This window comes from Cydia strobilella, chromosome 18 (genome assembly GCF_947568885.1).
Source record: "Cydia strobilella chromosome 18, ilCydStro3.1, whole genome shotgun sequence".
NCBI lineage: Eukaryota > Metazoa > Arthropoda > Insecta > Lepidoptera > Tortricidae > Cydia > Cydia strobilella.
In genome coordinates this window covers 9,213,358-9,236,456 of record NC_086058.1, presented here as the reverse complement: position 1 = coordinate 9,236,456, position 23,099 = coordinate 9,213,358, and the positions used below count along the sequence as shown (strand labels likewise).

The following is a 23,099-nucleotide window of genomic DNA, read 5'->3' as shown; positions in this document are numbered from 1 at the left end:
TGCGAGAGCAATCTGAAATAGATGTCATATACTAAAGAAAAAATAACCATTCACTCCATTCAAGTGGTGCCTAGTTCAGTTTATAATTTAAAATAGAACACAAGTTTGAAGTACCTATGTGTATGTGGGAAACAAAGATTTCAGAAGTAGAGATATTCATATAATTCCGACTGAACATTCTCGTATGGTGTGCCTCGGTGGAATGCTACAACGCGAATGGTTGACGAGTTCGCATCAAGCGCGCGATTGGCCGCAGCCAGTTGCGTTGGACTGCACGCTTAGCTCGCCTTCGTGCACCATTCTTAGTGCCCGTCGTTACAAAGTAATAATATGTATATAATAATGGCAAAAGAGGCCCAAGGCTGACCACTTATGCGTTGGGAAGACGACATAAAAGGAACAGACTGGATGACAATAGCACAGGACGGACAAATGGGCAGCACTGGAGGAGGCCATTACCCACTAGGGATTCATGTAATTAAAACACTAATTTTAAGCTTGTTTTATTTTCAAATTAATATGTAACCGTTCTTACAATGAATAAAAGGCTTTTTTATTTATTTATTATTAATATGCATATGTCAATGGTGGAAAATATATCACCCTTATTCTGGTAAAGGTTTAATAATTTAATATATTGGCCTTCATGCATGTACTGAGCAATCCTCTTAACTTAAGCCTGCTGTTTGGTGATTTTTGTATCACGTCCATCCACATGTGATATAATACAAGAGCATAAGGATCAAGGGATATAGGGATACGACTACGATAATTAAACAGCACTTTTAGATCTACAAACAAATATAATCCAGTTTTCTAACATTTTACGATACATAATTTTTATAAATGTACAGGGTAAGCTCATGACGTGGGAAAAGCGGTACTAGTTTTCAACTGGCTACCGTACGTGGTGCAATAATATTTAAACATGGGGGCGGCGAGCGCCGCGCTGATATGCTTTACTTTTCATGGAACAGGTATGACCACTTATAGTTAATGTGAACATATGGAATAGGCTCCAAATTTCAACGTGCCGTCAGGTTACAAATCTACATTAGACACCAATGACTAGTAATTTATAAAAATTACGCTACGGTTAAGCGTATTTAATTCCAATTTTACATTAGAATGCCGGAGATCGGTGACCGGCTCGGAGACGCGGCGGTACTCTGTGCGTCCCGTGGAAGACAACAGAATCGAGACATCTCCATTCGTCCAGTTATATTTTGTGCAAGTATCCAATCCATATACTGAGAGCCGATTATATTGGATTCAAATCTCCAAGAAACCGAATATACACTCGTAGTTAATTTTGCCTCTCCTAGTAGGTACACTCACGCGATGCTAAACAGTGCACGTTTTAGACATCAGTATAAAGAGAAAGATTTATATCTTAAGTATACTATGATTTATTAAAATCTATAAATAAATTCCACACTGACATAAAATTTAACACATGATATTGATGTAAAACGACATAGAATAATGACAGTAATTAGTTATTGCACAATACTATTAATTAACAGCTACTGGGACTGATACACCGGGGACACACACGTGTCGTGACGCAACGCCCACCTGTACAGGTAAGGTAACAAACACAACGTTATACACGGGTCACGGTACCCAACAATATCAAACGTCATAACATAATGTACCACAGAAGGGAACTCAGTGACGTCACACACACACGCGCACGCGCACGATCCACTGGAGCTACTAAAGACCGAAACTTTTAATACTCTGGAACACTACGTACAATCAAACTGTCATATAAAAGGTATTTTATTTATGCAAGGTGTTAATGTAACCATGTATAATTTGTCATGTCTATCGATGAAGATCTCAGTATGAAAACAAGGGTACAAATTGGATTATTGTACTTATTAAAAGAATTGGTCAGTAGTTATATCTGATGGCACTAAATACACATATCTCACAACACATTTCACATAGAAAAAGGCAGTTTAAGAAGTGAAAACACGAGATTAACATTTAGTTGTTAGTGAGAAAGGCTTGTTGTTTCCGGATTGATGTTTCTATGAAAATAGGCACTTTAAGTGAGAATTTTGCCCTCTTCATTGATTAACAAATAAATTAAAATTGTATCAATAAAAACTAAATAAAATATATATGCATTATAATCATACTATTATAAACAGCAGCATGGGAATGTATTAAGCTATATCGAAACAAACGTCAAATTATGACAGACCAGTTAACGAAAGCTAAAAGCACGGGACAGAGACGCAATTTGAATAATCTTATTGACAAATTTCTTATAAAAGCTCTGAATATTCACAATATCATATTAAATTTAAAAGTGGAAAAATTACTGCCTTGGGTGAGACTTGAACTCACTTTTAAATTTATTCTAAGCTTAATAGCATCGATCGCAGACGTTTCTGCTTGTTAAAAATTAATATCATATTAGCTATATAGCTAATATGATAATCTAACAATCAAAATAAAATTATTAACATTATAATTCATTAGTAAATTCTTCAATTAAATAAAACAATATAATCAATCTTCTATGGCAGCAGAAATAAATTTGTACATTTAGCACATGGCATCAAACCGGCACGTCCTTACCCCTCAGGATTTAACGTCTATGCTCATTCACCTAGTCTAACGATATTTAATTACAATAATAAGTGAAGAAACTAACAGCTACGTAAACATAGACTTAATCATTAAAATTTAGTGCTACACACATGATGATCTTTACGCATTCCACTACTTTGGCTGGATTTAGATTAGAATAAGGTTGTACCATTTTCTAATTTTAATTTATAATACTGGAAACTTTTACCTGAGGGTTACTTGTGCTGCCGCGACCACACCGTGCGGCGCACGACACGTGCTCGTGTTCAGACCACACCGTGCCGCGCATGACACGTGCTCGTGTTCAGACCACACTGCGCCGCGCACGACACGTGCTCGTGTTCAGACCACACCGTGCCGCGCACGACACGTGCTCGTGTTCAGACCACACTGCGTCGCGCACGACACGTGCTCGTGTTCAGACCACACCGTGCCGCGCACGACACGTGCTCGTGTTCAGACCACACCGTGTCGCGCACGACACGTGCTCGTGTTCAGACCACACTGCGCCGCGCACGACACGTGCTCGTGTTCAGACCACACCGCGCCGAGCACGACACGTGCTCATGTTCAGTGTTCGTCTTGATACATAGATATCCTTATTCGCAAGGCGACAGTAGCCTTCTCCGGTGTTAGCAACCGAGCCTCCGTCCAGTTGGCATACCTCAGATCTTTCACGTAAAATGTTAATGAGCAAAACAAAACAATAGGAACTCACTACTACAAAAAACCTCAACACCAAAAGTGAACACAAAAATAATTCTCTCCCTAAACAATCATTTTACAAATAATATATGTTCATCTTTGTAAAATAAAATATAGTTCTGATACGATTACCACGATTTCCCGATCGCTACGGGTCGAGTGACCTCTCACTTACAATATTGAATAGCCCGAGTGATACTTTTAAATTGGCATTTCCAGTAACAATTACAAACATGTTACTACTTTAATTTGGCATTCAATATCCGAACCACGCGATATACGTTCTCAATATACATACATTACACAAAAGTAGTAGAATACATTAACAGAGATAACATAAATAAATATAGTATGTGAGTAGATTTGATCTAATCACGAGTAAAATTAAACTAGTAACTTTACCTACAGGTATACTCTATCCAGAAAAGCCCGTGTCAGTGAAAATATCTTAAATATTAATAGAAAACGGCGACAGTGTAGAGAAAATCGCAACTTTAGTTAAGACACGATCGAGCGCCGAAAAGTATTGCATTGCCAACGTCAATCCGTCCAATATACCCTCGATGGGGTCCCTTTCCTTGACATACATAATTATTGAAAGTCATTGATTGATTGTGAGATTATCATTAGTCATAATTCTGAAACCGTTAACTTTCAGGATTTTCGTAAGGTCGAGCTATAGATAGGTTAGGTCAAGTTTGTTTTATGGCAATCCTGAAAAGTTACGCGTTTCTAAGAAAAACTAAATTATGACTAACGAAACTGTGGACAAACAATACATTATGACTTATGGGAAACAATAGAAACCCACCCTCGATACAAATTACACTATTGCCTTGTCCCCGTCACAGTCTGATTTCTTCGCTAGTCGGCGGTCGTCGAAACACACAGACAAAGTCTATGTTAATCTAGTTACATTTTTAATACTAACCCAATACCGGTCACATAAATTTTATGGCACATAACGTGAGCAATACTTGAAATAAAGTCTTAAAACGAATTTTGGTCATTATAAGTTAGTTACATCGATAATATTGCTGATTAATCAGTTCACTGGAACATTTGACTTGATAGTATCCTTCGCCAGTGTGTTTCTAGCGACCACCCTGCTCGTGGCGCTCGTGACTGTTTCTTAAATTTACATAGCTACTAAGGCAGTTCTCTATCTAAAATAAGCGTATTTTTGTATCAATGCAATATCGTTGAGCGCTCGTGTTTGTCGTCTCCCCTTCCATTCAACTCGTAATCTATCCCACGATACATTATCGAATAACTCAATTAACATGGCACTGACTTTTTACAAATCAATGTACATTTTGCTATCAAATTTTGTACCTCGTCCCAACGAACATTAGTAGCGGTTAAGCGAAAATATAGATTATTACACAAGCGTCAAGCGAGCTCGATGAGCACAAAACGGACTTTCCAAAAAGTATCGAGATCACGCTATCTTCCTAACGAACGCGGAAAGGAAAAGAGGCTTATAAATATAAAACATTAACGACCAATGGAGGAAGGAGGAGCCCCGCCTCGGTACCGGACCTGAGCCTGCGTCAAGCAGGGACGGGGGACAGGGACAGCGTGATCTCGAGGGAGGTGTAGAGGGTAAGGGATGCAAGATTACGGTGTGTTCGGTTTGGAAGGGGCGGCTTGGCGCGTTCATCGCACGTCGGTGAGGTTGGACTTGTCGCCGAACAGCTTCACCAGCTGCTCCTCGTAATCGTCGATGTTGCGCTTCATGATCTCCATGCACGGGCCCAGCAGCCGCTCGAACGTCTCCACGTCCAGGACTGGAACACACACATACACACACACACTAGTTATTTATTGTAATCTATTATTTTATTTGATTTTACACCACTGATATTCATTGACAAAAGTATTTAGAAATGTTCCAAGTGCAGAAAAAGCGAAAGCGTGCACCGCATAGTCACTATATTCGGCGGCGCTTTGAAATGACATGAATATGGTAGTTACCGCGCATGACATAATATGATACATGATACAGCAGACGTACTTCGTCATTCGTCTTCCTGGCTCCGCGCGTTAGGAAGAGTTTATCGCTATATTGCGCGCCTGCTGATTTTATGATACGCCCCAAAAAGTCGTACTGCTCTGATAATTAGATTAAGGTAATATTTGTAAAACTTGACAATTTCAAACATCAAACATTTATTCAGCAAATAGGCCACAGGGGCACTTTTACATGTCAATTTTAACAAACAATAAAATTAATCCAAAATTACAAAAAACAATTACATAAATATAAATGTTAAATTAAACAAGAAAAAAAAAACTAATTTGCTAGGCATATTTGAATAAAGAATATTTTGACTTTACTATGATCATTTATAATAAATTCTAGCTATTTCGACCCTATCGGAGCGGTCGTAACATTCGACCGATGTTGAAGCATGACAACTGTTTCTAAAACAGTAGTCAATCAAAGATCAAACATAATATGCGGCAATGACGTAGGAGTATTTTATAGCATTAAATCAAATCGGTTGGGACGGTTGGCACAAGCGCGTTGGGCGGCGCTATCGCTCATTACACGCATACTTCACATTCCATTCTTAGACTAAGTACACTCTAGTGTGTAGTGTGAGTTTAAGGATATTTTTAAAAATATCCCTAAACTCACTAACAGTAGATACTCAGTAACATTTCGGTTTAACATAAATACATAAGCACTTTATTTAGTACATATGAAAATTAACGTTACGAACGAGCTATGCTCGGAGTTCAGTCTTTACAGAAAATTAAAAATTTGGGGAAAACACGCGAATCACTCGTAGATCGTGGCTGCTGGGGCGAAAAGGTTCTTAAGAGACGATCGCCAAATAGAGAAAGAAGGTCCCCAACAAGTTGGACCAATGAAAATCACAGGCAAGCATTGGATAAAGGCAGTGTACGACAGGTCATTGTGGACATCCTTGACAGACGTTTATGTCCAGTGGATTTCTTTCGCCCATGCCCTATGCGATGACGATTTATGTAACTGACCGTACTTAGATAAGTCGCGATCTATTTTAGTCTCTTTACCGACAGAATTAGCTCCTCGGAGTGTACTATAATTCGTCGGTAAACAGCTCGCAAGGTAAGCCGTATTTCATTCAGACACGGCGTCGTCATTTGCCGGCCAATTACTCGGTCGCAGCGCGTCCGCCCCCGGCAATCATCTCGGACAACGGCCAAATGAAGGTAATTGACAGCTGTCAAACTGGAGTTCAACATCCCTTTGCGGCAGCGGACAGGTATAATCGTTGCGCTTAGGGATAAATAATTCGCATTGACGTCGATTAAGTCATTGACTTAGATAGGCGGTCTTCACAAATGCGGCTCCGCACTCCGCTCCGGTGCGCGAGCGGGACAACATAATATACGGTGAAGATCACAATTAGGTTAGGGCCTTTTCTCACTGGTGCATTGGTCCAGCGATTTTCTCATAGAAACACTGAAGAAATTTTGCCTGTTTAAAACAGTGTCAGAGCCCTTATTGATTTCTAATGCTGATATCCCTACTATTTCTATCTCTGTGGGGTTCCATTCATTCATCATTTATCCAATGCGTCGCCTAAAGTCGCGATATTGTTATCGCCTTTGAAAGGGATGGAAGAGATTTGTTATTATTGGGTGGTATTGTTGGCCAATGCAGCAAATCACTAATGTCCTTGAAATGAAGTTACGAGGTTTGAGATTTTAGTCGGCAATTTCCTCGAGCTATAGGAATACTCACATGCAAGCTTGACGGGCCCGACGGCGTACGCGGAGGCGGCGCGCGGCTTGTGGGTCACTAGCGCCAGCTCGCCGAAGTAACCGCCCTTGCCTGCACACCAACACATGCTCTCATGAAAACACTGTATACAAACAATATGAAAAAAATCGGGAGATAAGGCTGCGCATGACTACTTAATATTTTATCAACGCTCATATCGTTAGTGCTCTAAAATGCGTTCAGAAATCGTAGGAAATGACCAGCATTATTACAACTAATTTTACTATGAGAACTTTCTTATCTGTGGTAGTAGGTAAAATCTGTACTTTAATGATATTACATTATAGATTTTTGTAAGGTTATATATAAGTTTAAATTTGCAACAGCTGCTGGAACTCAAGTGGATCTCTATTCTAGTATCCAGATATTAAAACAGTTATCGATACGTAACGTCAATTCAGTATGTTTTTTTAATATAACTCGCACGACATTTGATCTCGAGTGACATGAGAATAGGGACTTCATTCGTTTGTCCGCCAATACTGTTGTCATGTGTTTGTTGGGTTTTTGCTGTTACGAAAGTAGAATTGTGAAAATTAAGTTGTTTGTAATTTACATTTTAGTTGAAAATATGAGTAAGTAGTTTGTTTCTGTATTTGTTCAAATTTATTTTTAAATGCATTATTTTAATATCTAGTCTATAGATATTTTACAGGTAGCACTAATAGCAATGCAGGTCATTTTCCTACGACTTCTGAACCCATCTTAGAGTACTTATGATATGTGTGTAGATAAAGTAGTGTATGCAACTGTACATAATTAGGCCTTAAAACACTCGTGTGATTCTATTATGAAACTCGCTGACGTTCGTTTCATAAAACCACACTTGTTTTAAGGCCTCTCATTATGTACCAGTTGCATAAACTACTAAAGACACACAGTTCCTGGTTTGGCTAGTGTAAAAACCTAAGAGGGATGTTTGTAATAAAATAAGCATTTGAGGCGATTGAGCCGTTAGATCGCTCGTAATTGTCCGAGAGTAAATAGGGCATTTTCTCTTAACTGTGTACCATTAACGGCCGGCAAGCAATCGTGCAACTGACGGTCAATGTCAATTCCAATAAATTTTATCAGGAATGTGACGGTTGGACGTTACTGAAACACGACTTAAGTCGCGCACTTACTACTTTAAAAAGTACAAGTTAAAATGAAAATGCCCTATAAGACTATTCGTGTTTTTATTATTATTATTATAAACTGATCGGCGATTGGCCCTAGTCACACCTGAGGGAAAGTGAAGACGGGACCTAAGATGGAGCTCACCGGTTCAGTAACAGCCTATTCACTCTTGCTTTAAAGAAACCGAGATCAACAAACGAGATTAACAAATTAGAGCGCGATCGCTCATTTCAGTTAACAAATTTTACTCATTGTACAAAAATACACGTCCATAAACGCAGTTTGGTGTACCGACAGGGAGGGTAAAAGATAACAAAGTGCTTTGAAGCTTTATTTTATTATTGCCGCGTGTAGAAATTTTAACGTATTCCTGTGACTAATGGAATTTCCTGGCCGCATAACAAGCGGTTATTGGTCCTTTACGGCCCGGATCACTCGCTCTAATTACATGCAAAGTAAAAAATCAGTCAAGCTATTTATGATTACTTTTTTCGGAGCTAGCGGTTTTCCCTATAATTATGAAGACTAACTTATTTCTCTATGCTTAAATAGGTAACAGAGTGTACCTAGTGGTTATCAATACATATCACGACGACTTCAATAGGTGACAAATGTAGGTTATAAAGTTATATTACACGAGGTCAACAGCCTTTTATTATTATTGTTGTAATAAGGATTTGCCATACCTACTACCTATTATTATAATATTTTATCGAGTGCAATGATGGAAGTTTTATTTTATAATGTTTTGCTATTGATATTTGCCGCTTTAATGAAGGAAGGGAAAGTATTTTCAACTTCTTGCTTTACCGAGCATAGTCAAAGAAAATCATGCAAGCTGGATGCCAATGTTAACTAAGGTTTGAAATAATGGAAAACTAAGAAATACTACTTAATAATAAGCTTAGTGACATTTGTCGAATTTGCATAGAAAGTTCTCCAGGAAATACATGCCGTCGGCAGGACAGAAGGCCACGGTGGTAGTAGGCCACGAGTAACTAGTAGGAGAGTGAGGACTGACCGAGGCGCTTGATCTCGTGCTCGTTGCCGTCGTCGCGCGCGAGGCGGATGCTGACGGAGCCGTCCTCCACGAAGTACATGCCGTCGGCGGTGTCGCCCTGCCGGATGATCATCTCGCCGTCGATCAGTGTGCGCGGGAGCAGCGCGTCCGCCAGGTTGGCGCGCTCGTACGGCTGTGGAAACAAATTACAATTATACTACATGTACACTTAGCTGCAGAAAAAGCGACATCCTTACGTATTAACTACCTATATAAGTTAATAGGGTTACCGCAGGGGCGTATACGGTCAAAGTGTGTTCTCGTCCATTAATTTTTATTTACGTTAGAAAATTGCAATCTTAGTGACATAATGCCTTATTTTCGAATGATTTTTTTGCTTTTAAAACTTAGAAAATAAATCACGTTTAGTCTCGTATACTTTTTCAAGATCACATTCAGCGCGCCTTTTTTATTTTTATCAAATGCGCTTTAAGATTTTTCTGTTAGTAGGCACTATCGGGGATATTCGCGGTGAACCAGTTCAGAATTTTTTTGCCTCGATCCTTACAAGCGAGCTAAACGCCGCCTCCCATACATTGAGGGTCTATTTAAAGGATCGTCCGCAAGGGTCTGACCTCAAAAAGTTGTGCCTATAACGAACAGAAAATTGCCATTGATTGCATTGTTTTTATTTTATTTTATTGAAGAATGTTCCTGTATAACTTGTGATTGCAATTTACGCTTGAAGAGCATGGTTCATTTATACAGCACTGGAAAGAGTTGGAAGAGGCCTATGCCGACAGGTACACCACACTAAGAGACATTCTATACGTTTAACATATATCTCGTAAACTAAATATCTCTTATATGGAATAAAGGCTTATTTAATTTAATTACATCATTAAACCAAACGGAACAAATACATCAAACATTTATTCAGCAAATAGGCCACAGCAAGTAATAAAAAAAACCAAAAATTACAAAAAACAATTACAAATATGGAATCAATGAAATATTAGATACTTTGTTAGAGATGTATCCAGTCTCTAAATGTCGAATTACACAAAAAAAAACTATAAAAAAATACAAACAACAGACAAGTCGAACCGAAGACGAATCGAACCTTTGTTACTAATCGCTACACGTGCGACTGTATTGTCTTATATAAATAATGTACGACTGTAAGTAAACCGCCGTAAGGAGGTGTTGATCACCGCTTTCATAAATATTGAATATTTTCGCTGTGCCACTGTGCCCGGTCCTCCCCAGTCCCCACCAGTCGCCAGCGGCCGGTGACCTACTTCTATACTGTCGGTGCCTATTACGAATCGGGGTTCCATTTCGAGCAGGCGAAATAGGTTTCTCATAAATATTTATCTAGTAATTCAAAGGTAATTGGGACATAACATAATTAGATAGATAGATAGATAAATGATTTATTTGTGCAGCTGCAATTACACACAATATTAATTTACAAACACATCAGAAGAAAAAAAAATACTAATATTTGACATAGAGTTGGTCACTTAAGATAATTTCTGCGAAACAACAAAAGATCCAGTAGTTGCATTTACCATATAAAAAAATCTATATAAGAATTAGTTATCACAAAAATATATTTTTATATGTATGGGTATGGCACTATACCTACTAAAATGTGGGCTCATGCATGAGACCCACAATAACGAGATCAAATATTTACGTCTGTTTTGAAATTTAACAGTTGACATCTCTATCGAAGTAAAACACGTTCGCGGACGGTAAATGACGGCATGTGTCATAGGCCAAAGGAAACAAAACACTACGCCGCGAAAGTGTTAACACATTCGCCGCACATTTTAACCACGATCGTACCTACAGCCAATGCAATTTGAACACGATTCGTGACCAGATTACAAAGTGTTTAAGGTGGCGGCAGATCTGAAACTTTCGCTTGTGTTGGGTCATTTGAAGCGATCTTGTTAATTTGCGATTACATTACAATTACTCTGCGAACTCTCGTTTAGAGTGCCCTGCTTTAGGCTTAGTACAAGAGCGGCGCGACAGTATCTCGCTTGCGAAATAGACTACCCGTCCCTCTCTATTTAAAACAGTAAGAAAGAGACTGATAGTCTATCTCGCGGGCGAGATACTCTCGCGCCGCTCTTGTACTAGGTCTAGTGGTCGAGTATGCTCCATTATGATAATTCTTATCTTGCCTTTTATCAGATCAATTTTTTGAAAACGGACTCACTAAATTAGTAATGATTTTTTTTCTGAAGGACGTTTAGGCAAACGCGCTTAAAGCACTGATTTTGTCGCTCTTATTTATAAATTTCGTAAAGTTTGGACTGCTAAAAATGGTAAATTTGTATTATGCATATTCTGTACTTGACCTTTATCAGATTACATTTTTGTTATATGACTTAGAGTTCGAGGAAATGAAAGTTAAACGAATTCAATTTTCTCCAGAAATTACTTCAAAACAAGTGACAATTTCTCTGCAAAACCGACTTAGTTTCAAGGTAATTTTGATACTTAAACAATCTACAACATTTGCTGAAACTATTCTTATATATCAATTTGTATAATATACCACCATAATTTTTTGATGAATTTTTAAAAACTGCCCCTTCTCTTCATATATTACTGGTGACGCACGCGCGCGACCTCATTATTAAAAGGCAAGATGAGAAAACGTGCTAATAGAAACCAATACTTGTTATTTATATATTACGTAACAAAACGTGTATAATTTCAACGACTAAATCTATCAATTTAAAATTTTTGCTCCAAAATCGACTACGGCCTCTTAAATCAGGTCATAAAAACATCAAGCAGTTCGGTTACATTAAAAACGTGGTAACAGTTATTCTTATCAATGAAATAATCTCAGTGTAAATCAGAATCAAGTGATAACGGAGTGACGTGATAAACATCGGTCAACCCGAAATGTCTTTTGTAATGTTATATCAATGATTAATGAATACACACTTTTATAGAGTGCCTTATGACATATTTAATCCGCGCTTTCGTAATGTACTATCACATTACATTGTTATGGGTTTTCCATCCGTGATGGACATCTATTTGGGACAAGAATTCGAATTAGTAGAATAGAGTAGTGTACTAACCAATCAACAGGTAGGTATTATTGTTAATAAAACCATTTGTTACTATGAAGTTTGCATGATAACGCAATTTTTATGTGTACTTTTATTGTTACACAAAAACTTGATTGATATTGATTTTTTTAAGTATAATTCGCAAAAATTATATCATGATCGCTGCGAAACAATTTTATTCTATACTATACGAAACATCCTTACTTAGTAAAAAGCAGTAAAAACGTGTAAAGTCTAAACTATGTATATGCATGCAAATTAGCTAATTGTAGATTTGGGTCAAAGTCAGTTTAAAAGATACCTCATAAACATAACCAACCACACGTAGCTAGGACTATAATAGAGTAAACCTTGCTACAAACGCCTATTCCCGTTCAGTGTTATAATAGTTCGATAACTTGATAAGGCGGCTAGTGGCTACACACGGCACCGGCAGTGCCTTTTCTATCCGTCGCGCGTCGTAGGGAGGGAACAGTTTGTTGAGTGTAATTTAAAGATACCTCATAAACATAACCACACGTAGCGATTAAAGTAAACCTTGTTACAAACGCCCATTAGCATTTCTTCGCTAAAGCTGGCTTCACACGGCAAAGTGAAGTTTTTCGAGTGTGGTCAATTTAGAGGTAGGTAGGTAAGTACATCATAAACGTAACCAAACAACGCGACTATAGAAATATTTGTTTCAAACGCTGTAAAGATAAAAAAAAAAGATTTATAGGGAACACCCGTTGACCACGAACGCTGTAAAGGGTTCGAAACGTCGGGATGTATTAAAAATTCAATATACGCGATATAATCCGTTTTCATAGTTTTATTAAACGGTCTTGTATTTATAGCATAACTTTTACAATATTCGATAAACTTATTTAGCTCTCTACGTGTATTAGTAAAAGAACAATGTTTAAACCTAATAAACAATGATAGGTATAAATAATATACCATAATAAACGTGCCGTGTGAACTTAGCCTAAAGTTAATAGTTGGAGTAGGGTAACCACCCCTCGGAGGAAATCTTCATACATGAATGGTTTTTTTGTAGTCCAGTCTCGCGCGAAGCTCGTGCCCCGGTTTAACTAATCTCCTTTACATTTATGGCTGAAGTTTGAGTAACGGTTGAAATCTGTTTTTGCCGTCACGTTATTTAGCCCTAAATATATCTTCTCCATTAATTTTAGTAAATTTGTATTGCATTGCACTCTTGTACCAAATACTGACCTACTGTAGTATATTTGATTGAAATCCGCTCAATTGTTTAGGCGCTATAAGAAAAAGTATGATTTCATATTCGGTGTCGTCTCAAGGCGGCTGTATTGATTTTTATTTAATGAAACAAGTGTAAACATGTTGTGAAGGGCAAGCGCAATCTACCAATACGTCGTTTGAAAAAATCCGTCCACTATCCTAGGCTACAGGGTGTACTGCATTATCAGTACTTAAACCCATTACCCTACTTTCTGGTTAAGACGCAGTCGGGTAAAATGTTGATATTGGGGTAGATCATGTTCAAATGTACAAAAGTGGAATTCATATTCCTCCAAGTTTCCTATTAAGAAAGTGTCCCCCGGAAAAGTATAAGCGCTAAATCTGGATTCAGCAAGTAATTTCTCTAAGAACATGTATTTTACCCGCAAAGGTGTCGAAGACTTTTTTGTGTAGAATTTAACCGGCTTTAATGTTGCTTTACATCATATTTCCATAGAGAACTTAGATTCCGAGTAAAATGCAAATTTCTCCAAGATGGTGGCGGTTCCTCAAGGCCCCCACAGATGTCAAAGTATCAACCTTTTTTTTTTTTTTTTTTTTTTTTTTTTTTTTTTTTTTTTTTTTTTTTTTTTATACCACGTCGGTGGCAATCAAGCATACGGCCCGCCTGATGGTAAGCAGTTACCGTAGCCTATGAACGCCTGCAACACCAGAGATATTACACGCGCGTTGCCGACCCTTTAAAAACCTGTACACTCCTTTTTTGAAGAACCCCATACTGTAGCCCCTCGGGAAAACCTCGGCAGGGAGCTCATTCCACAGCCGAAGCGTACGCGGGAGGAAATTCCTCTTAAACCGCACAGTACGCGACCATTTAGGTGCTAGGGTGTGAGGATGAACACCCTGCCGATGGCGAGCGGTGCGGTGATAGAAAGCGGCCGTTGGCATCATGTCAAACAATTCTTCAGAGCACAGCCCATTGTACAAGCGGTAGAACACACACAAGGAGGCGAAGTCTCTCCTTAGACTTAAAGGTTCGATACCGCTTGTGAGTTTGGGATCGTCGACGATTCGTACAGCGCGCCTTGAAAAAGAGACCTTTTATTAAGCATACAAACCAAATTTCAGGTCTTTCAGGACTGTTCCAGAGATTTCGAGGTTAGTCCTAATCCCCAATCCGATTGTGCTATACGATTGTAACGTGTAAACGCTAACTCAATTAAGTCACGTTTTTAAATATAATGTTAGTTGACATGACAAATAAACTGTAAGTACCACCTGTACCTACCACCTTCAGTCTCATTAGACCAGCTCAATGGTACCGTAAGATTGCGTTTATCATTTATTATGAAAGATATTTTGTTTGACATTTTTACCTAACCACATGACATGACCCACACGAACAAGTGAATTTACATAAAAGCCTGTAAAATGACAAGTGGCGTGCGTACTCGGGTCATCGCCTTGTAAATAATTAATAAATGCGGTCACAATATAAATAATACAAATATCCCGGCCATGCTGCAAGTTGTACGAGGGGCGAAGCTATGTTTGCTTACTTTTAAGTTTATGTATTCTTTATGCGTTCGTGCCCTAATTTCTATTCAAAGTAACCAGCTGGTTGAAATCGAGCGTTGTAATAGCTTCTTTTACGGTCCCGTAAAACCACCTAACTATAGTCCAAAGGGTCCCGTAAAACCATCTAACTATAGTCCAAAGGGTCTCGTAAAACCACCTAACTATAACAGTGTTCTTTTCAGTTTTGTCTTACTTTTTTTTTCTATTTATTAAATATTTTGTCTTGGAAATGCGTCATTTAAGTCATAGTTAAACCTAAGCGAAGACATTCGAGTTAGTTTTAGAACATATTAATTCATACTCCTTGTAATGTTACAATTTTACAATTTCTGTAAAAATCTACTGACCTCAAGTGATATTTACAAATACATACGTCGTAAATGATTAAAACTGAAACTGGAACCTTGGTTCCCAGACACATTTCAGCTGGTGCCGGTTAGGTATATTATAGTAGCCTGTAATAATATCTTGAACAATGAAGCACACAAAATACATGACACGCTCTTATGGCTATTCAATCGGCCAACTCACGGATTGCCAATTTACTCTACAGCTTATAAACCGCATATTGTCAATAACAACAATAAACTTATGCATCAAATCATACGATGATATTATCATAAATATCTTATTTTATTATTCTATTTCAAGTCTTATTTATATTTTCCTCAGCAAAATGAGAACGCGACGAATATCACCCTTGTTTATCCTATTTCACATCTGCTAGATCTTCTATAGCTATTACGGAGTAAATTCAGCCATTAAGCGCGTACATCTAAAGTCCTAGATTTACGGCGCCATTAATAATATGACATTACATTCCCTTGAGTAAAATAGAACGTTTTCGCAGAAAGTTAAAAATATATATGTGGCCTTTGTTAGAATTTGGTGACAATAATTTTATCTTAGTGTATTTGTCTGTGGCATCGTATCTCCCAAACGAATTTGAGTGCGGTTTATTTAATCAAAAATCATATTTGTCGAGATGGTTCTTAGATATGTTTGCTGCCTCATTGGAACAATAAATTGGAAGGAGAAGGATATGAGTTAGAAGGTAACAAAGGCAGTCGCTTCCACAAAAGCTAGTCTCCACTAGGGCTCGCAGTCGAATCCGTGTTTCGTTTACACGTTTCGAATACCCGTTTCCGAATAATACGTAAACGGTTTTCTGGCCCGTTCCGCACGTTTAATTAAGAAACGTGTAGTTAAGACCCGTGTACACGGATAAACGGGTATTCGAAGAAACGTATCTTATTTATCCGTGGCCCCGGACACGTCCTTGACGATAGTAGCGAAGGAACGAACGCCAGCTACAAATGAATAGACAAAAGATTCATGACGAGTTTCTGTCATATTTAACCTTATTCCGTGGGTCATAGAGACGAAATTCAATAAACGGTTTAGAAACCCCTTTCTTGGGCAGGTAGTTTTTGCTTGCAATAGGTATTACGAGTATTCACGCTTCTTATCAAAGTATAGTATTTTATATAGCACTTTAAATAGCTACTTTTTTACGTTGCGGGTTAGCAATATAATAAAAAAACCTGCTAGTACTTATTTAAAAAAAATATTAGAACCATCGAGTTCAGTATATAGATCTAGGCAGGAAGTCAAACTAATGTTCGAAATTGGCATTAAATATTTATAAAAAAAAAACAAATTTAACTGGCTTCTTTATTCTTAGTTTAATTTAAGAACATGATATGAAATTGTATTTCTTGTCATATAATGTAGGTACACCTTATAAAACAAAGTCCCCCGCCGCGTCCGTATGTCTGTCTGTATGTTCGCGATAACCAGACCTCACCTATGAAAGAAGTTTTTCTTTGGGAATGTTTATGTGTATATTTTGTTAAGGTTTTGTTTTAATTGGTAGAAATATGACGATGTTTGCTAATGAAGTTAGAAAAAATCACGCTGGCTTAATCGAAAACGCTGCCCAATCTATTTGATCTCAATGTATGGTGGACTTGTCTCTCTTTCATTGGTCTACAAAAAAGTGCGCGATGGCTGTCTGTCTATATTTTAAGAATAATTAACCCATTATTAACTTCAAAAAAACCGGACAAGTGCGAGTCGGACTCGCCCACCGAAGGTTCCGTACAAAGTTAATTTTAAATGTTTGTTGTTATGGCGACAACAGAAATACATCTATAATATTGTCTTCGGTTACCGCGATAGTTACTCATGAAATAAAACTATGAAAACGGATTATATCGCGTATATTGCATTTATAATACATCCCGACGTTTCGAACTCTTTACAGCGTTCGTGGTCAACGGGTGACTGAGGAAAAATTACAAAGTGCAAAAATACCCACATACTAAAATAATGAACAATCATAGACTACAAACTTTAAGGCTAGTTGTACATGCAAAATCGGTTCATAAGGCTAGTTATACACTATAATTATTTTTCAAGTAAAGATATATATATATACGCGATAAAAACTATGCCGGCTCCAACCCTACAGCTCTTTTTTATCGCGTATATATATATCCGTTCGTCCGTTCATATCCGTTTTCATAGTTTTATTTCATGAGAAATACATCTGTAAAAATTTTAACTGTCTAGCTATCACGGTTCATGAGATACAGCCTAGTGAGTGGTGACAGACAAATGGACAGTGAACTCTTAGTATTATTAGGCTTCCGAAGTGAATACTTGTTACAGAATGTATTTTATTATGCTTGACTCTCCATGCGAAGCCGGGGCGGGTCACTAGTTATTAATAAACACTTTAAATCAACTTGATGAAATTGCACCTTCTCAATAAATTCTAATTGTTTTTGCTTTAGGTACCTCTTACCACAGTAAAACGCTTTTTAGTGCGGTGCAGCTACAAAACAATGGAAAACATTTTCTTGTGCAGATGTTTTGACCTTATTACAACGACATAAAGCTTATAATTGGCGGTGACACTTGTGATAGTAGTTTGGGAACCTACATGTTTTCGACGATGACAAACAAAAGGATATTGGAAAACAATGGATGGATGGAACACCGGTCGGCAACGTGCGCATTTAAGTTTATTACCTGAACGCTAGTGAGAAAGTGACCAAAGTGGATTATGAATGATTACCAATTTAAAGATCTATCTTAATGTAATTAGCAATATTATCGCAAGTTATCCAAGGTAGTATGGGTTTTTATGGTTCTTGGGTAAAATTTTGTTTTTCATTTGAGCATGATTACTCGATAATCCCGCTTTTGTGTACCTACTAATAACTTTTTTGCGCCTTTGGCAGGTTTGTTGTTTTCTCAAAGCAGTAATAGATCCGAGATAAAAATAACGACGAAATAATTAAACTGTTATTTTTAATTAATATTGTATTCTGTCTGCACACCTCTTATTAACGAAAATACTATACCATTATATTATTATAAAAAAAATCTATGATCGATATCAAATTTATGTAATTAGCTTAGAAGCAATCGGTTTTATTAAATGATATAAATAGTTTAAAATTAAAATTATGTAACCTACTATTAAACATAGGAAGATGGCTCAGTACCTATGTTTTCTCAATACGGTTAAAAACAATTAAAAAAAAAAATTGTGCGGTTTTATGAAACCACGATGCAAGTGGAACTTTTTTCGGATTGTAGGCATTTAACTAAAAAAAATCGGAAATTAATTCGATTTACGGTATTATAATCGCGGTTTTAATCTTAACTTAATAAATTGGGGCGATAGAATAAAAGCTTCACTTTAAAAATCGTACGACAAACGAATTCATCTGAAGTCGGCATAATAATAGTGGACCTTGTTACCATTGTACATTGGCTCAAACTGGTTCGGACTATTTGGACCCGTTCGGAACGGTCTTAAGTACCCGTGTATACGGAGATACGTGTCTGAGATACGTTTCTTGGGAACGTTCCTTCGAAACGTTTTCGAATCCCGGCGGTTCCGTGTAAACCGGGTTCTTAGTACCGCCGGGCTTAAGAACACGGGTATACGTTTCGGCGTGTAACACGGATACCGGGAGCCCTAGTCTCCACAGTTCCACACAAATTATTTATCTAATCCCGGTAAGTTGAAAGGACATGAGTTAACTTAAAAATCATTCTTTGAATATCAACTGGAAAACACCAAGACGAATAAGAAATTGACGTTTTTTCTTGTAGTCGCATTTATCATGTCACGGCACAATCATGCGACGTCACACTCGCAACGTTCGCGATTATCCGTAGTAGATTATGTCAATGATACAAAAACAATATAATTTCCTTGGGGCAATCGGCGCGGTTGCACTTGAACCATTTCTTTTAGAAACAGCTCAAGTTTAATCAAAGCTTCTTTTAAAGTATACCTTATCGGTAATAACTTAAGGTGTAATTTAAAGTGTTGTCGCAAAAGCAAGAAGCTGTTCTGAAGCGATCTTTTGAAACACGATAGCCGCGCGTTCGCAACGCAGCCCGATCAATTATGCCGTATAGATAGGTACGTAATTGTATCGGGGCCGGTATTTTCTATATGGACGTTTATTAGTTGTTAAATACTTCTGCGAATTAGTTTAATGCATGACAATTTATTTTATTGGAAGGTTTTATTACGCGCTCTATTTTAATAAAAGAAAAAAAAAATGAAGATGCGGAACATATCATTTCGTATATTGCTAACTAAATAGGAACACACCTTTGTAAATATCGAGTTTTATTACTGTTTACCCTAGTTAAAAAAAAACCTAGTGATTATATGTAAAAAAAACAAGGCAATAAGCATGGTATACTAATATACTCCGCCTGGTATTCTCTTCCGAAACTCGCGAATCACGTGACTGACACAAGCCTACGTCATCGTGAACCTGTGAACAGCATGATGACGTAGGCTTGTGTCAGTCACGTGGTTCGCGAGTCTCGGAAGAGAGTACCAGGCGGAGGTATATTATTATACCATGGCAATAAGGCTTCTAAAACATTCAACAATGCTAAGGTTATGGTATATTTCTTTAGAAACGATAAAGTTTTATTACCTATGTCAAGTTGAACCTTTGTAAACTGTCTTGGCAGTCGTTCAAAATTTTTAAAGTTGTGCAAATGGAATTCATGCATTTTAAAACAATACATTACGGTAACCCAGTTACTTTCGGTTTTAAACACATTCCCACGTGCTGCTATCAGAATTAACTTAGCGCTTTTTGAAGGTGCTCTCGAGCAGGATGCGGCGGAAAAAGTGGCGGTCCATGGCCAGAGGGTGCCGGGAGTCTATGCGGCACGCTGTACAATAGATCGGTCTAGAGACCTGTACGATAACATACCTGAAGAGCCTTAAGCATGGGCACTTTGTCGAGCAGCTCCTCGTAGAGCTTGCGTTTTTTGAAGGCGCTCTTGAGTAGGATGCGGCGGAAGGTGTGGCGGTCCATGGCCCAGAGCGCGCCGGGCGTCTGCGCGCGGACGGACGCCGCGCGCGGCATGTTGTACATGAGCGCCAGTTCGCCGAACGACCCCGAGCCTTCGTACGTGTGCACCACCTGTGAACACAAGGAGCTTAGTTTTTTGACAGCCTGGTTTTGTAATCCACCTGTTTTTATAGAAAAACGACAGGTGGGTTTGACAGGTTGGCCAATCGAACTATCTTTTTAGTATCTGGGGTGTAAAAACATAGCTCAAGGGAGTCGTGCTTGTACATGGATAGGGAAAAAAATTACTTTATCTTTGGTTCCCTAGTAAAACTGTTTTTTTAGTTTACATAAACATTAAGGATCCCCGGCACTCTCGGCTCTCCATACAAACGTAGCTACACTCTCATTTTAAAACGAGTAGCTAGTTTGCTCTGAAACTCTGTACTTACAATGGGATAAGGTACCTATATCTATGTCTGTAATTAGTTTATGTAGCTTTAGATACCATAGTTAAAAAATACAGCGAATTTAAGTTTTTCATACAAAACTTGCTTTTGCTCTATTTCGTTTGTTTTATAAACTGGAGCTATATAAACGGATTACAGACCTAGATATACCTCCGTATATAAACTCCGTTTGTATGGGAAGGTAAAATTCCGCCAAGCTTGCTGGCGACTCTTAAGTTAGACAGCTAAGCAACAAATTCGTTATACCTTTCAGCTATACCTACACAAATATGTGGAAAAATAATAATATAATACTACTATTATAATGCATGCACTCGATCTGCATTTACAGATCATTTTGGTTTTCAATTCTAGTAATATAGGTCTACTACTAGTATGCTATCTCCAATTTTTTTACTTGCATCTGTTTGAATGCAAAGTCGAAGTGCAAATCTGCTTCGATCAAGTATTTAAGAAATGCCCAGGCTGCACGCCGCAACTACAAGTTTGCTCGACTTTTTCCAAGATTCAAGCAAGTTTCTACTTAAAGATTTAATGATTTGTCGATAGGAGGAACGGGGTGGTATAAAAAAGTAAAATATAGTTCCGCTGATAAAGAGCGTCATAACAGCAATCATGCTTATGTTTTATAAACGTATGATATAGTAGCAATAGCATGTCATGTGAGAAATGATTCATTTAGAGATCGGAATTATTGTGGCATTTTTGAACTGTCTGTTCTCATTTATCGACTTCCGATACACATACATATGTATATCGATACAATATAGAACACAAAATATTAAAAAGTTATAATAGTTAATGGATATTTGACTGTGAAAGAAGTAATTTAAGCAAGCAAGACATAGTTCACGCCTCGAGGACAGATCATGGAGTGGGAAATGTAATCGACATTTTCTCCTTCAACGAGGTCGGATGGTAAAACCATCCAGGGTCATATACTAAACTAGAAAATTATTCAAAATGACAAAAATTGTTTAATCGAAAGAGAAATTTTAATGCAGTAAATGTATCAAATGAAAGTTCGGATTTTGGATGTATTTCAACAAGTAAAATGTATGAAAAACTATAATATGTACTACCATTCACTCCTCACCTATTTTTGGAAGTCTGTTATTAAGTAGCCACTAAGACACTTTGTTTATCAAAATCGACTCAATAGTGTTGACTCGATAGAACATGTGAAACTAATATACCTACATGTCTACATACAGGGTCAGCTAAAATGATAACCCTTCTTATTGCACATATTGCCGTAATTGGGTAAAAAAAAACCGGCCAAGTGCGTCGTACTCGCGCACGAAGGGTTCCGTACCATTACGCCGCAACAGAAATACATCATCTGTAAAAAAATTAACTGTCTAGCTATCACAGTTCATGAGATACAGCCTGGTGAAAGATAGACGGACAGCGGAGTCTTAGTAATAGGGTCCCGTTTTTACCCTTTGGGTACGGAACACTAAAAACTAACAATCCGGGCTGGCGCAATGACCCAAAACGAGAGTGGGGCTTCGAAACAAAAGCGAGAGTACTTATGTTAGAAAAGAGGGTTGCCTTGGGCCGGGTGCATTAGTTTCAATCCTATATTTAACTTATTAACCCTTTTAGAGTCAAACACAAGTGATGCTCGTCTATTCAATTCGAAGTCTGTAACAATCGCGTTGTACGACTTTCTCATTATTTTTCCCATATTAAGAAAGAGATGCAAAATGAACGTTTTACAAAACATGTATCACTTATATTTTCATCATAAGATAAGAGTAAAATTAAAGCTACATAACGTCATAGCTAAATTGTAAAAGGAGTAGAGAGTAATAGTTGTTCCTCTTAGTTGATATATTACGTCGAACCTAAATGAGTACATTGTCTTTCGGGAGATTTTAATGGCGTTATTCATAAACGCTTTACTGGCCTGAATTAGCTATGAATCGTTTGTCTTTATCTGTCATTTTGACTTATGTATTTGTATGAATGGGATAAAACATAACTTAACTAAATCAGGCCCATAAAGTTTTATGAATAAGGGGGTAAATCTTTGACACTATAAAGGTTAATAATTCATACGAAAGAATAAAATACCGGCCAACCGGACTCGCGCACCGAGGGTTCCGTACTTTTTAGTATTTTTGTTTTAGCGGCAACACACTATCACGGTTCATGAGATACAGCCTGGTGACAGACAGACAGACG

General features: G+C 37.8%; 1 protein-coding gene across 1 annotated transcript in view; it reads right to left on the bottom strand.

Moving 5' to 3' along the window:
• Positions 1-783: 783 nt before the first annotated feature.
• The window catches only part of LOC134749746 (cAMP-dependent protein kinase type II regulatory subunit), a 32,215-nt gene continuing 9,899 nt past the window's right edge, over positions 784-23,099 (bottom strand). Inside the window, exons 4-8 of the mRNA XM_063684770.1 lie at positions 20,359-20,571; positions 9,231-9,402; positions 7,052-7,141; positions 4,124-5,102; positions 784-3,871 (exon numbers count right to left, since the gene is read on the bottom strand). Coding sequence (XP_063540840.1) covers positions 4,972-5,102; positions 7,052-7,141; positions 9,231-9,402; positions 20,359-20,571 — 606 coding nt within the window. The 3' untranslated portion in view covers positions 784-3,871; positions 4,124-4,971. The remainder of the gene's footprint in view (positions 3,872-4,123; positions 5,103-7,051; positions 7,142-9,230; positions 9,403-20,358; positions 20,572-23,099) is intronic.